The sequence below is a fragment of the Elephas maximus genome, chromosome 20 (assembly GCF_024166365.1).
Source record: "Elephas maximus indicus isolate mEleMax1 chromosome 20, mEleMax1 primary haplotype, whole genome shotgun sequence".
Taxonomy (NCBI): domain Eukaryota; kingdom Metazoa; phylum Chordata; class Mammalia; order Proboscidea; family Elephantidae; genus Elephas; species Elephas maximus.
This window is the reverse complement of record NC_064838.1, coordinates 78,954,159-78,968,841: the sequence shown is the minus strand read 5'-3', so window position 1 is coordinate 78,968,841 and position 14,683 is coordinate 78,954,159. Positions and strand designations below refer to the sequence as shown.

The 14,683-nt window shown below is 33.6% G+C and overlaps 2 protein-coding genes across 2 annotated transcripts; both read left to right on the top strand.

Moving 5' to 3' along the window:
* Positions 1 to 5,435: 5,435 nt before the first annotated feature.
* Positions 5,436 to 6,472, top strand: LOC126064010 (olfactory receptor 1094-like). Its single transcript, XM_049862567.1, has one exon. It carries the CDS (start codon positions 5,528 to 5,530, stop codon positions 6,470 to 6,472), a length of 945 nt encoding a protein of 314 aa, XP_049718524.1. The 5' UTR covers positions 5,436 to 5,527.
* A 6,968-nt stretch (positions 6,473 to 13,440) lies between these two features.
* Positions 13,441 to 14,382, top strand: LOC126063998 (olfactory receptor 8J2-like). The gene has a single exon (XM_049862557.1). The coding sequence runs from the start codon at positions 13,441 to 13,443 to the stop codon at positions 14,380 to 14,382; it is 942 nt and encodes a 313-aa protein (XP_049718514.1).
* The last annotated feature ends 301 nt before the right edge of the window (positions 14,383 to 14,683 follow it).

Genomic DNA, 14,683 nt, shown 5'->3' with positions numbered 1-14,683 from the left:
GATTCTGGGTTTATTAATGAGAAATTTCTTTAATTACCTTCTGCTTACTAAAAATTTCCCTTTAGTATTTTATTTATTTATCTATGTATTTTTTGCTGTTGTTGATGATTCATTTTATGGCAAAGGATTTACTCAAATATAATCTCTATTGTCTGTGCATTCTTAAAAGTGAAAGGAATTCTGAGTGTCATGTTGTATCGTTTTATTCAGATTTTGGTTCCTGTGTCCTCTAATCATAGAGGCTCACACTACATCCTCTGAAAAATATATCTGGGTCCCACAATGCCTTACTTTATTCCTTGGCTTGGCTTTGCTTCTCTTCATAGTGTTTATAGTCTGTCCTTGTTTATTTGTTGTGTTTTTTTGCCACATAGAAATCTTTCAAAGAGAAGTTCGAATAAACACGTGAATGGTTATACAAGTTAGTTCACTACTCCAGACTTCAGCTTTCACTAGATTTCTTGCTTCCAACGTGGCTGCCCACCCGAATCATCTGGAGAATTGTAGACAATTAAAGACTCTATTGGCCCTTGCTCATCTCTCAGTGCTAAATTTCTCTTTTGTCCTGCACATGGGTGCATGTGAGCATGTATGTGCCTATTCATTTAGCGTGTACGTACTAGTGTTTAGGGTTTGTGTGGGAATCTTTGTGTGTGATAGTATTGGAAGAAATTATTATTTCTTTAATGAGGCATTGCTTTAATTTTATTCTGCTTACTTTGTATCAGAGTCATTTAGTTCTTTTTTAGTATTTATTTATTTTGTTTCCTCTTTCATTATAGAGTGTTTACTCAAATGTCGTAATCTCTGTTGTCTGTGCTATTTCTATTTCGTCTGAGTAAACCATAGATTAGTTTTTGCTGTTCAGGAATCAAAAAATTGTTTGATTTATGAAGTATTCCAGATCTTTAAATATTTAATGTCTCCTTTTCTATGTAACTATTATGTTTTTGCACTTTTTTATCTCTTGAATTGTATGCCTTTTAGTAAACTCAAAATCTATACCTTATTTATTTCAAAGGCTTTATAATTTGAACAGTGTAGAAGTATAATGAATACAGATGACCATAAACCCTTGTGCTAGATTCAACAATTGATATATTACTGTTTTACCAATATAAATACACTTTATATTGTAACAAATCAAGAAATATAGTAAAATGTAATAAGGTAAAACAGTAATATGTCAGTTGTTGAATCTAGCACAAGGGTTTGTGGTCATCCATATTCATTATACTGCTGGTATGAGGACAATGGGTCTCAGAGAAGCTAAGTGCTAACCCAGTGTCAGAGCTATAAGATTTTGTCTAATATCTTACAATCTATTATCTAATATTAAAGTGTAATTTTCCCTGTGACATCATTTTAAATCAGAATTCAAAGAACTATACTCATTCAACAAATGTCAAGATTTGGTATATTATTCAAAAACAACTTAGTTCTTTATCATTAAATTATTATGTTGCTGTTTTGAACCAGAAGTTAATTGGGGAGTATTCCCCTCTGGGCATCTCCTATGGGTTTCTTTAACAGCAGGGTAAGTGGATATAAAAGACCTAAATTAAATGTATTGATAGTGTACCTAACTCTGCATCTGCTATTCTACAGGTAAGGGAAAATACCAGATCATTTGCAGAATATTTAGGAGAAAGAATTTAAAATATCAAGGTAGAATATGCTGTGATATCTCTAGTATTAAAAAACTTTAGTTCTTCCCTATTGCATTGGTGATTTTTATAGATCCATCAAAATCTTATATGTGCAGATTTCTACCCAATAATTTAAAACCTATACTTCCTAGAAAAGAACAGAGAAAATAGAAACATTAAATATATGCTTGTAGGGGTAAGCAAGAGCCTCCAAAGTGGGAGTATGCTTTAATTTTCCTGACGAAAGAAGATAGTCTAGTTCACAGTAAGAACTATGAGAAAAAAGGTCAAAACTTAATATAGTAATAGAAAACAAGAATGTTAGAACTGTTCAACTGCATGGGGCCTTATATTTCGGTATAAATAATGAAGGGAAGATAATTAAAGTTTATTTTGCTAGCTGTTAAATCTAGAAATCACTTCAGATTTTCATTTCATAATATTTCTCTGGTATTAATGACTTGAAAAATACCCAAACACCGCAAGAATGGTGTTTTGTTTTATTTATCCTGGCGAAAGGGGCAGTTGCAGAATTAAGCATAAGTGTAATAGGAGGCAGTATAGAAGGATGGAAAGAAAATATACTTTGAGATCTTGGAGAGCTGGGATTGAGTCTTGGCTCTGATACTTATTGTTCTGAAGTTTGCTGTAAAGGTATTATAAGGTAATGAGCAGAAAAGTCCATTCATACAGCAAAAGCTCAACAAATGATACCAACAAACGATAGCTGTTATTATTTCTCTCCTTTGTATTATTAGTGTTTCAGTGTTGTGCCCAATATATCTAGAGTTACCTTCTTTCCCTTAAAATGATTCTTATGGACGTGACTTTACATTAATTTCTTAAGATTGATCCTATTAAATTGTTTACTAATCATAACACTTTTTCTTTATGACTTTGATGCCTTTCCAGACTTGCTAATATTGACTTAGTCATACTCAGTATAACTTTTGTTTTGACACATAGCAGAAAAGCTGGTGTTGAGAGACATTTAACTCAAGTGCTTAACTTTTTTTTTTAACATTTTCTTTATAGAAAGCCAAATTAACCACACTGTAATTGAACAAAAGGCAATGTTGTAACGTTCATGTGATTTTATTGTTATCAGTGGATCACACAACTCACAAAATTCCTTTACCCTCTAAAGAATAAACTTATTTCATACTAATGAAACATTGCTAATAAAAATTATACTATTTCTGTGAAATGAAAAGGCAGAAGAAAATGACTGAATCCACTTTTATACCCCTTTTTAATCATGATTCATTTAGTTTGATCCTGACAAAATAATGTTTGAGTGCACATTGATAATCACAAAACAGGTACATTAAATGTGTTTGTCTCTGGGGACACACATTTTTTCAATGCTTTGACTAAAATATTGTTACTCAAACTTGATTTTCAAGAAGAAATACATCAGATAAAATAAATTCAATTGTATTTATCTATTTCACTAATGACCAAAAATTGAAATATCTAAAAGAAATTGCTCTGCATATTTAATTACTGTGCCTGGTTCTACGTCTGCATGAATGTGTCTGTTTGTGTTTTATGGGCACACGCGTCCAAATTGTGCCTGAATGGCTTCTTCATTAAACTTTTTTGCCAATTTAAAGAGAACTAAACTTTAGAGAGAAAATCTGACATCACATACAACTTCTAATCACAGAACTGAATGATGAGCATACATTTTCAGATCCTATACCCTATGTTATTTATCTTGTACCGTTGTAAATTTAGGCACATCTTTGAACTGATGTCAAAGGTTGTATTACAAAATCACCTTTGTCTTTAGACTCCTAATAATATTTTTAATAATGTAACAAATTGATTTCATTCATCATTCATCAAAGGTTCCATTTTATTTCCATTGACTCTGTATTATCTTATTTACATAATCACCTTTGTCTCAATATCCCTTCAGTTAATATCCACGTTTACCTCTCCCCTACCAATGACATTTTTCAAAATAAGAAATATATTTAGGAATTTCCCAGTTAAATCAGTAAAACATATATTTTTTTTTAATTAAATGGTAAATTTAAAAGCATTTTATAGTTCTGTAGTCACTCAAAAGTATAAGGTTAATTCAAGTAGATGGTACAGGACTTCTAATCTGTTTTGTCTTAAATTATTATGTCCAGTAAAGAGAATTCAATTTAAAATATACTACCTTCTCTGACAAATCATTTCAGTATGTTTTTCCTCTAACTTTATTCTTTACAAAATTCCTATGGAAATATGTTTGATAAATATTTACAATTCTTTTAGGTAATTCTGATTTTACCTTTCCTAGAATAAAAAGTTTTTTTTGAATATTCTATAATTATATAGAATATTCTATATGTTATATAGAATATTCTATATATTACATAGAATATTATATAGAATATTCTATATATTATATAGAATATTATAGATATTTGGATTTATTCTCCTTTAATTGCTCTAATCTAAATGTTTCTTTTACCGAGAGATCCATATCAATACACTAGAACTGGAGCTTGTCTTGGATCATTGATTTAAGTAGTTACAGATTAATATTTGTAGCAGATTAAGTACCCATAACGCTGACTCAAATTTCCTCATCGGTAAATTAGAGTAGTTTAAGATAAAGTGTGGGGAGAATATGTTAAAAATATTTTATTAAAATAGTATTATAATACATATCCTTCAAACAGGTGGTACACTATGAGCTAATAATTTAAATAATCAGTAAGAGAGTTGGTAACTCTTTAACTTCTGAGTTGCTTATCCATGGGGCCATCCAGAAAATAGTTAATCTATTCTTTCTACAGTCCATCTCTTTCTTTATTTATAATCTTAAATCTTATATCTACATTCAAAGGAAATTTAATTTTTTTTTTTTACTTACTACTCTAACGGTAAGATAAAAACTACTTAATTCTTATTTCACTGAGTCCACAAGCAACAAAACATAAACAAGTATAAAATCTTGAACAAAAATACCTTGGAAGAAAATAGTTTGAAAGTATGAAAGTCATGATTTTTTTTTTTAACATCTTCAATAATTTCTTACAGTTTCACCAGAAATATTTGAGGAAGTAATAAAGCATATAGATTGTCAAAAACACCAGTGGCCTAATATATAGCCAAAAAAGGATGATACAATACCATGAATCTAAAAAAGCTCTTTGAAGGAAACATAAGATATCACGTAATTTTTTAATTCGTTCATGGTGAATCTTTCCTCAAAAAACAATTTGATAAATTCCATTCAGAAAAATCCAAAAGTTGGTAATGGAACTGGAGAATACTCAGAGAGTAGCTTATTAGATGTCATAATACAGGCGGGTGCTACTTCCTAAGACCAACTCCAGTCAGCATATTCTGCTTTAAATTATTTTAAAGATTAAATTTCATTAATTTAATTATCTATTTTAATGTTCATCTGAATCTTGAAAGATAAAATTAATAACCTTGTTCTGCAGGTTAGAAGATTATAGCAAATAATTTTACACAATTCCTGAAAGAACTAGAACTCTGGTGTTAAATTCTAACCCTCTGCCCATTAATATATTATCTCAAGTGTTTGGATGCGAGAAAGAAATTTATTTAAATAAATGACTTGTTTTAATAAATAAACCAATTACCTGAATTGTTTTGGTAATGACATGTTATTAACCAATGAGTAAATGTCTTTATCTTCCATTTAATTCTTCAGTGAGTGCTACTGACTATTCATTCACTGTCTTGTCATTGTCTTATGAGTTGCTGCTGGGAAATCATGCATTTCTGAAAAATCAATAAGAGCACATAGTTAACATTCCTTTTAGTCACATATTCTGCATCCCTGTCATAGAAATAAAAATTGTGATTTCATGTATATTTTCAAGTTTGTTCCATGAAGTGTCAACATGAAAAATGACACAGAAGTCACCACATTTGTATTGAAGGGCTTCACAGACAATCGTGAACTGCAGATCATCTTATTTTTTCTATTTCTAGCAATCTACCTCTTTACTCTGATTGGAAATTTAGGACTGGTTGTATTGGTCATTGGGGATTCCAGGCTCCACAACCCCATGTACTATTTTCTGAGTGTGTTATCATTCTTGGACGCCTGCTATTCATCATCTGTTACCCCAAATATGTTAGTAGATTTTATGTCAAAGACTAAAGCCATTTCATTCCTTGGATGTGCAACACAAATGTTTCTGGATATAACTTTTGGGACCACAGAATGCTTTCTTTTGGCAGCCATGGCTTATGATCGCTATGTAGCCATCTACAACCCACTTCTCTATTCAGTTAACATGTCACCCAGAGTCTATGTGCCACTCATCATTGCTTCATATGTTTCTGGTATTTCACATGCTACGTTACACACAGTAGCAACTTTTAGTCTCTCCTTCTGTGCATCCAGTGAAATCAGACATGTCTTTTGTGATATTCCTCCACTTCTTGCTATCTCCTGTTCTGACACTCACATGAACCAGCTTCTACTCTTCTGCGCCGTGGGTTCTATGGAGATATTCGCCATCCTGATTGTCCTAATCTCCTATGGTTTAATTTTGTTGGCCATTCTGAAGATGCATTCTGCTGAAGGAAGACAAAAAGTGTTTTCCACTTGTGGCTCTCACCTAACTGGAGTGTCAGTTTACCATGGAACAATCCTCTTCATGTATATGAGACCAAGTTCCAGCTATGCTTTGGATCATGACATGATAGTGTCTATATTCTACACTATTGTGATTCCCATGGTGAATCCCATTATCTACAGTTTGAGGAACAAAGATGTAAAAGAAGCAATAAAAAAAGTGTTTGGGAGAAATTGGTTTATCAATAAAGTATATTTTTAACACTAAAAATAAAATTAAAAAAATCAAGAGTCGTAGCCTGTGTCTCAATATAAAGATATGAAAAATTGAAAATTTCAGTTTTAGTTTATTAGTGTCTTTCTGTTCTTCTTGAATATTTTGAAATAAACAGTCAACCTGTAACCTCTGCTATGTTAACAAGTACAGAAAAATCATGCCATAAATTTGCTTCTTACTTTGATCATGCTGATATATGTACGTATGTGCAGGTGTGTATGGGTATATATATATACATACATATGTATACACATACATACAATGATTCTGTTATATATACATGTGCACATATATATATGTACAATCAGTATTTTTTATATTATAAAAAGTACAATCTGTTCTTCTTATACTTTATTTTATATTATATTTTATTTTTATATTATATTTTTATATTATTTATCTCTTGCTTATATTTTGGGAAATGAAAAAATAATAAGGCAATTATATAGTACAGTGTGGTCTCAGACATTAGAAAATTTGAGAATTAGTATTAATTATTTTTAAAATATGAATCTGGAGCAGATTAAACAGCACATTTTCCTTTTTCTAATGAATTGTATATATCCAGCAATATCAGTGAACAATGTATAGCTAAATGAATCAACTTGGATAATTCTACAAACATTCATCTGAGTGAAAAAAAATTGCACAATGAGATACAGTATTATAAAAGTAATTAAAGACATCATCAAAATTATAATATATTTTGATAACGAATGAGTGAAAATATAGTTAACTTATACCACAAAGCATGTCAATGAAAAATTGTGGATTAGTGTTACCTCTGGTTAAGAAGACACTGGGTGCATAATGGTAAAAGGCTGGTGGTTTGAATTCACCCAGATGACCCTCTGAAGATCTTCTGAATGACGACAAGCATAGAAAACCACATGGAGGGCATTTCTACTCTCACACACATAGGGGCCACCATTAGTCAGAATTGGCTGGATGGAGACTTGTATTAGATATTACCAAAAAACCAAAAGAATACTTGCGTCCTGCCCTAAAGCAGTGGAAATTTTAGAGAATGAGATGAAAGTTGTCATGGTTTCTTTGTCAAAGTTAAAATAACATAAACATTGATTGCAGCACTGGAAATAAAATTCCGATCTTTGATTTCAGATTTTAGGATGGATATTGCGTTCATTCATTCATCCCATCAGTCAGTGAGTTGGTTACCAAATATTTTGTGGACATGTACTCTACCCTTTATACTGTTTTAGAAGCTTGTAATAAAAAGGTAAGATATTTGGACATATCTCTTCCTCTTACAAAGGCTATAGGCTAGAAAACGTCATAGACAGAATAAGAAAAGATTGTTATTGATATTTAATTTCAAGACTTATACATTATTTGAAAAAGTATTGCAGGCTGATGTGAAAAAATACATTTCCACTCAAATCAGTGGAATAAAAAAGCTAGAAATGATACAAGGTGTGATCTGTAATTTGATAATTATAATAAAAAGATGATATTCAGTCTCTTCACAAACTTCACATTTTCAATTTGGTGTATATCATCTGTTTTTTTACAGTAAACACACCAGGGCTTATTCTTCATTCTACAAGGGAGGCTTTGTGTTAAGCTTTATCCTAAGTATTCACATTAAAAATTTTCATTGGGCCAGAATCCTGTGCTTTCCAACTGTACGATTTTCTTAATCCAATTGCCAGGGCACTACCCAGATCATATAAAGGTACATTAAAAGAAAAAATATGAGTGAATCATTCGATGTATTTGTTATTTGGTGTGATCATCTAAGCAAGTCCCTAGGCTATCTCTACATTTTTAATCTTGGAGTGAAATTCTGAGTGGAGACTTGCCCAAGGAGCATTCTATTTGTCTTTCTTTCCCAGGGGAATCAGACTTTTACCTAGGAACCCTAGTTCTCATGTTCAGATTTTGGCTCCTAGAAACAAACATATTTTAGTGAGAAGGTCTGCAGGGACTTCGGACCTTTGTAAAACTCTATAGCATGCTTCCTGGAGTAAACTTAGGCTTGGATTTCAGCAGATCTCTCTGCGCAGGTATGCTAGACCAAATGTTTTACTTATTACTAGGTCTAGTTGTGAGAACTAAGTATCTTGAAAGCTCTATTAATTCAAATCACACTCAGAACTGAAATGATTCCTTCTCTGTCCTCTTTTCCAAGTGACTCCAATCCTTGCCCACTGATTGCTAAGTGGTAGTGACAGCCATGTAATGCCATAAATAACAGTCAAACATTCCGCCTGATAAATGAGACTCAGCATTTTTACAGAAGTTCGAAATAAAGATGTGAAAATTAATGATCACCTCTGAGTATCTAAAAGAATGAAGATTTAGCATATTGCTTTTGATGTATGATAATTTGCTATTTTTGTAGAAGCAAGTATTTAGCAGATAGCCTTAATCCAGGCAGAGTTACTGCTAAAAAATATCAGCTGTAATGATTTGTGATACTATCCTGTAGCATCTGGAACAAAAAAATTGAAAGATATTAAACCTTATCTTCTACCAATGAGATTAATGATAACTTGAGAATTTCATATTGTCTCCATGCAGATGTCAATGTTGAAAAATTTTCTTGAGTATTTTGAAATCTTCGTCTTATTATACCCTATGTTTGGCACATTCTTATATTATTAGTTTGGTGTACAAGAATGGAAGTAATTATGTGCCCTAATTTCTTCCATTGTAAACAAAACCATGAGATGCAATGATATGGAACAAAAGAAGCACAGATTGATTTTATCCACAATCTAAAGAAGTGAATATGATATTAGATAACACAGCAATGACTTCTTGAAATTAAATATATATATACATATGAATATTTATGCACACACAGATATGTGTGTATGTATATATAAATGTTTAAAGCTACACACATCTTTATATCTTACACAATAGCATGTAGGAATTTTATTTAAATAGTAATGAAATATTGCCTATTAAAATCTATCTTTCGTATAAAAGTAGTTCAAATTAAGGAAATTAAAGAAGAAATAAGAAAATGATAGTACTATCAACGTAAAAATATGGCAGAAAATGTAAAGGCATTATCTAAATATTGTAAGTTTGAGAATCCCAGCTCCAGAACAGTATAGAATAATGAATCCTTATTTGCAGGGAGTATATGTTGCCTTAGCATGAAGAGAAATGCTTTCTGCTTTAGAACTGGCAGAGCCGATGGATGTTTTAGGCGGCACTCTATATCACATAAGTGACACAATGGTTAAGTTCTTGGCTGCTAACAGAAAGGTCAACAATTTGAACCCACCACCCACTCTGGAGCAGAAAGATGTAGCAGTCTCCTTCCATAAAGGTCACAGCCTTGGAAACCGTGTGGGCCATTTCTACTCTGTCCCATATGGTCTGTGGTTCAAAATCAACTCAACGGCAATGGTTTTGGTTTAATTTCTAGTCTATACTTTTTTTTTACTAGACAGGAAAGTACTTCAGTGCTCCTGAAATTTAAAAGTCTACATTTCTGAGAAACAGCTACAATATTACTTAGCCAGAGATTTTTACCCTTCTTGATTTTTGCTTTGCCCAGGGTGATAAACTGTAGGATGAAAAGATTTCCTGGTGCCAACAGTTAGTCTATTTGTCCTGGTGGCCACAGAGATATCATACTAAGAAGTAATTTTTGTACTTAATGCAACACACCTCCAAATAAAAATTGCTGCAGAGTCAATTCTGACTCGTGGAGACCATATGGGACAGAGTAGAGCTGCCCATAGGTTTCCAAGAAGTGAGTGGAAACCGTGGTGGCTAGTGGTTAAGAGCTAAGGCTGCTTACCAAAAGGCTGGCAATTTGAATCCACCAGGCACTCCTTGGAAGCCCTATGGGACAGTTCTACTCTGTCCTTCAGGGTCACTATGAGTCGGAAATGACTCAAGGGCCATGTTTGTTGTTGTTGCTGTTGTTGTTGTTTTTTCTTTATGTGAGTAGATCTATAAAATATATGTATTCAAAAATGATTTAAAATCAAGATTATTTGGTAGAAAATTAAAATAACTTTTCAGGGATAAATGTTAAATCAGACAAGGTGCAGGAGGGAAAAAAACAGGAGAAATAGGGGGTTATTCTACAGAAACTTTATTTTTCTGACATGTACTCTTTGAACAGCCCTCCTTGTTCATCAATTGTATTTCAATAGAGGAGGGAATTAACAATAAGGATATATACAAACCCTCTCCCTCCTCAAAGCTAATTGCACTAATGCACAGTAGATAATCAGTAATTGGTATTCTTGTTGCTGATAATCTCGCTCTTGTTAAAGTAAGGATGTATTTATAAACTATATTTCAGAGTGAACAATGTACTGAATAGCATTATGTATAGCAACCTGACAGGAAATATTTTGATCCAATTGAATGTTGCTCTGAGGATTTCCAGGGTAAACTTTCCTTGTTATAAAACTTGGCATTCTTTTTGGTTTCATGGCAGGAGACAAGAGATATGGGATAGTTGGTACAACAAAATCAGATCAGCTTATCAGATACATATTTGACATACCTTTAAATGAAAAAAAAAAAAAAAAACCTTGGAAGAGTTGTGTTGTGTGTGGAAGAGCATGTTTTGTTTTGTGAAAGATATAGCTGAGTATCAGGTGGCCCAATGTCTGCATATACCAAAACCAAAAAAACGAACCCATTGCAGTTGAGTCGATCCCGACTCCTAGGGACCCTAAAGGACAGTGGAACTACCTCATAGGGTTTCCGAGGTTGTAAATCTTTAGGGAAGCAGACGGCCACATCTATCTTCCACAGAGCAGCTGGTGGCTTTGAACGCCCAATATTTCAGTAAGTGGTGGAGAACTTAACCACTGTGCCACCAGGAGCACTTATTTTACATATAGAAAATTATAATTTTATTGCTATTTCTTTTTCAACTATAAGAGTCTTCAATCAGGTAGAATGTGACACTGATCTTAAAATTAAAAAAAAGAGAAAAATTATTAACATCACTCATAATAAGCTAATAATAATAGTAATAACTACAGGTAACACCTATTTTGAAATCATTAAGTGCCAAGCTTTGTGCTTACTAACCTATATATGTGCATTACGCTAGTTAATTTGCACTACACAAAATAAGAATATTTGAGCAAAAGCGAAGAGGTAGTGTTTGGTGGAATAAAACAATATCAACAAGGGCAAACCAAATTAAAAAAAAAAGAATGCCTTTATCCAGTCAATATCCTATGTGGCCTGTAACTTAACTTCGCTGAGCCTCAGATGTCTCATCAGGTATGAAAATATTCACATGCATGCCCCAAAGCTCCAATGCAGAATAAGAGATAATTATTTCAAAACATTTAGCTTAGTTCTCAGCACATAATGAGAGGCCCCGGGTGGCACAAAATGTTAAACACTTGGATCCTAGCAGAAGTGATGGCGGCTCAAACCCACCCAGGGGAGACAGGCTGGGTGACTGGCTTCAGAAAGGTCACGGTCTTGATAGCCCCGTGAAATAGTTCTGATCTGACACGTGAGGTCACCATGAGTCGGAATCTGCTAGATGTCAACCAACAACAGCAACGAGAAGCACATAGTGAACACTATATAAGAGTTAGCATTCTGTCCCACTCATTTCTCTGTAGAAGTAGAGTAAAATGATTGAACTTTTAACAAATCAAAACCGCAAGTAATAAAACTTAACTATAAAAACAATGACAAAACAGGCTTCAAACAGTTTAAGGAAAAGGAGGCTAAACTGGAAAAGGAAGGGAAGCCTGCTAAAAAGTAATAATAGAACGTAATCTAGGAAACAAATCCAGTGACAGTCCCGGTGTATTTGGCAGAAAAAAGAAAATGTGATTAAGAAGAAGGATGCAGTCTTCTGGCACCTACAGAAGGAACAGTATCGAGATGCAGGTCTATCTGTGCGTAGCAGAAACAGAGAGATGTGGTAAAAATTGTTAAGGAAAAAGCCACAGTTCTGGAGGGGTTTCCCACAGAGATACTGAAATTCGTAAAATATCCAAGGAGATGAAGCAGCATGGACTGGAGAGGAGGCCTGTGGCAGTTAAGCTGAAAGATAACTAGAGATCACTCTGGCTCATCAACTCCAACTCTGTAAAGGCAGTTCTTTTTCATCACTTAAAAAACAGTGGTAAAGAAAATATGTACATCTCGCCCAATAGCAATGAAAAAAAAAAAATATATATATATATATATATATATCTCCAAAGCAAATCCAGTGCCGTCGAGTCGATGCCAATTCAGAGCGACCCTATAGGAAAGAATAGAACTGCCCCATAGAGTTTCCAAGGAGTGCCTGGTGGATTTGAACTGCTGACCCTTTGGTGACCAGTCATAGCACTTAACTGCTACGCCACCAGGGTTTCTATATATATATATATATATAAACTAAAAATATTTTGTTGTTAGGTGCCATTGATTCGGTTTGGAATCATAGCAACCCTATGTACAACATATATATAAATATGTATATGAAATTCATTATATATAATTTGATATTTATCCTTCTATGTACAATATAGAAAAACCTCATTGTGTAGTGGTTAAGAGGTAAGGTTGCTAACCAAAATTTTGGCAGTTCAAATTCATCAGGCACTCCTTGGAAATCTTATGGGTCAGTTCTACTCTGTCCTATAGGGTCCTATGAGTTGGAATCAACTTGAGGTCAATGGGTTCGTTTTTCTTGGTTTGTTTCATTGTATGTATATATATGTATATATATATATATATATATACACACACACACACATACAATTCAATATCTGAACTATATCCAACAGTAAAATAGTTTTCTGATGATTTTTTTTTTGAAACTTCTGAAAATGTGGGAGAAACAAGATCTGAAACTCCTAAGTATGAACAAAAGTAATCAGATTTTAAATGAAACTGTAACAAAGAATAATCCTCTAACAGCAAAATTATTTTTACCTTTTATTAATTTCTTTCCACTTTCCCTATTTAAAGGCAGAACAACACAATAAATGGCTCCAGGGAATCTCACATGGGTGACTGAGTTCATTCTCATGGGAATCACAGACCTTCCTGAGCTTCAGGTCCCCCTTTTCTTTGTCTTCCTGGTGATCTATGGGCTGACTGTGGTAGGGAACCTGGGCACCATCATCATCACCAGTGTGGACTCCAGACTTCAAACCCCCATGTACTTTTTCCTTCGACATTTGGCTATCATTAATCTTGGCAATTCTACCACCATTGCCCCTAAAATGTTGCTCAACTTCTTGGTTAAGAAGAAAACCATCTCATACTACTGTTGTGCAGCTCAACTAGGTGGATTCTTAGTTTTCGTGGTGGCTGAAATTTTCATACTGGCCGCAATGGCCTATGACCGTTATGTGGCCATTTGCTATCCCCTGCTCTACATGGTGGTGGTACCTCGGCGGATCTGCCTTCTGCTGGTATCCCTCACATACCTCTTCAGCCTGAGCACAGCACTGACTGTCTCTTCCTGTGTGTTCTCTGTGTCATACTGTTCTTCCAATGTAATCAACCATTTTTACTGTGATAACACCCCTTTGCTAGCCTTGTCCTGTTCTGATACTTACATTCCAGAAACAGCAGTGTTTACATTTTCGGGTATCAACCTGTTTTTCTCCTTGATCATTGTTCTAATATCCTACTTCAACATTGTTCTCGCCATTTTGAGGATACAGTCCTCAGAAGGGAGACAAAAAGCTTTTTCCACCTGTGCTTCTCACATGATGGTGGTCACTGTGTTCTATGGGACCCTCCTTTTCATGTATTTGCAACCAAGGACAACATTAGATACTGATAAAATGGCCTCAATCTTTTACACCCTCGTGATACCAATGCTGAATCCCCTCCTTTACAGCCTAAGGAACAAGGACGTGAAGGACGCACTGAAGAGATTCCTTAATAACCCATGCAAATCGCTCAAACTAATGTGAATATATAACTACAACTGTCTTCTTTTAACAGTCTTATTTTGCTCCTGACAAAGCTGCTTTTAAGTCAAGAAGTATTCTAAATGGTTAAAAAAAAAACTGTTAATTTCGGTGGGAAAACTACTGATGCATTTTTTTCCCCATTCAAAATATCAGTCCCCCTAGAGGGATAAAGGTTTCAATTATACAATGAAAACAAACTTACATATGTAATAAACAACAACTTGAAAATAAACAAATACATACTATAAATAAATTACAACTTGTTAAAAGGTTTGTGTCTTATACCCTCTAAATATGGTAT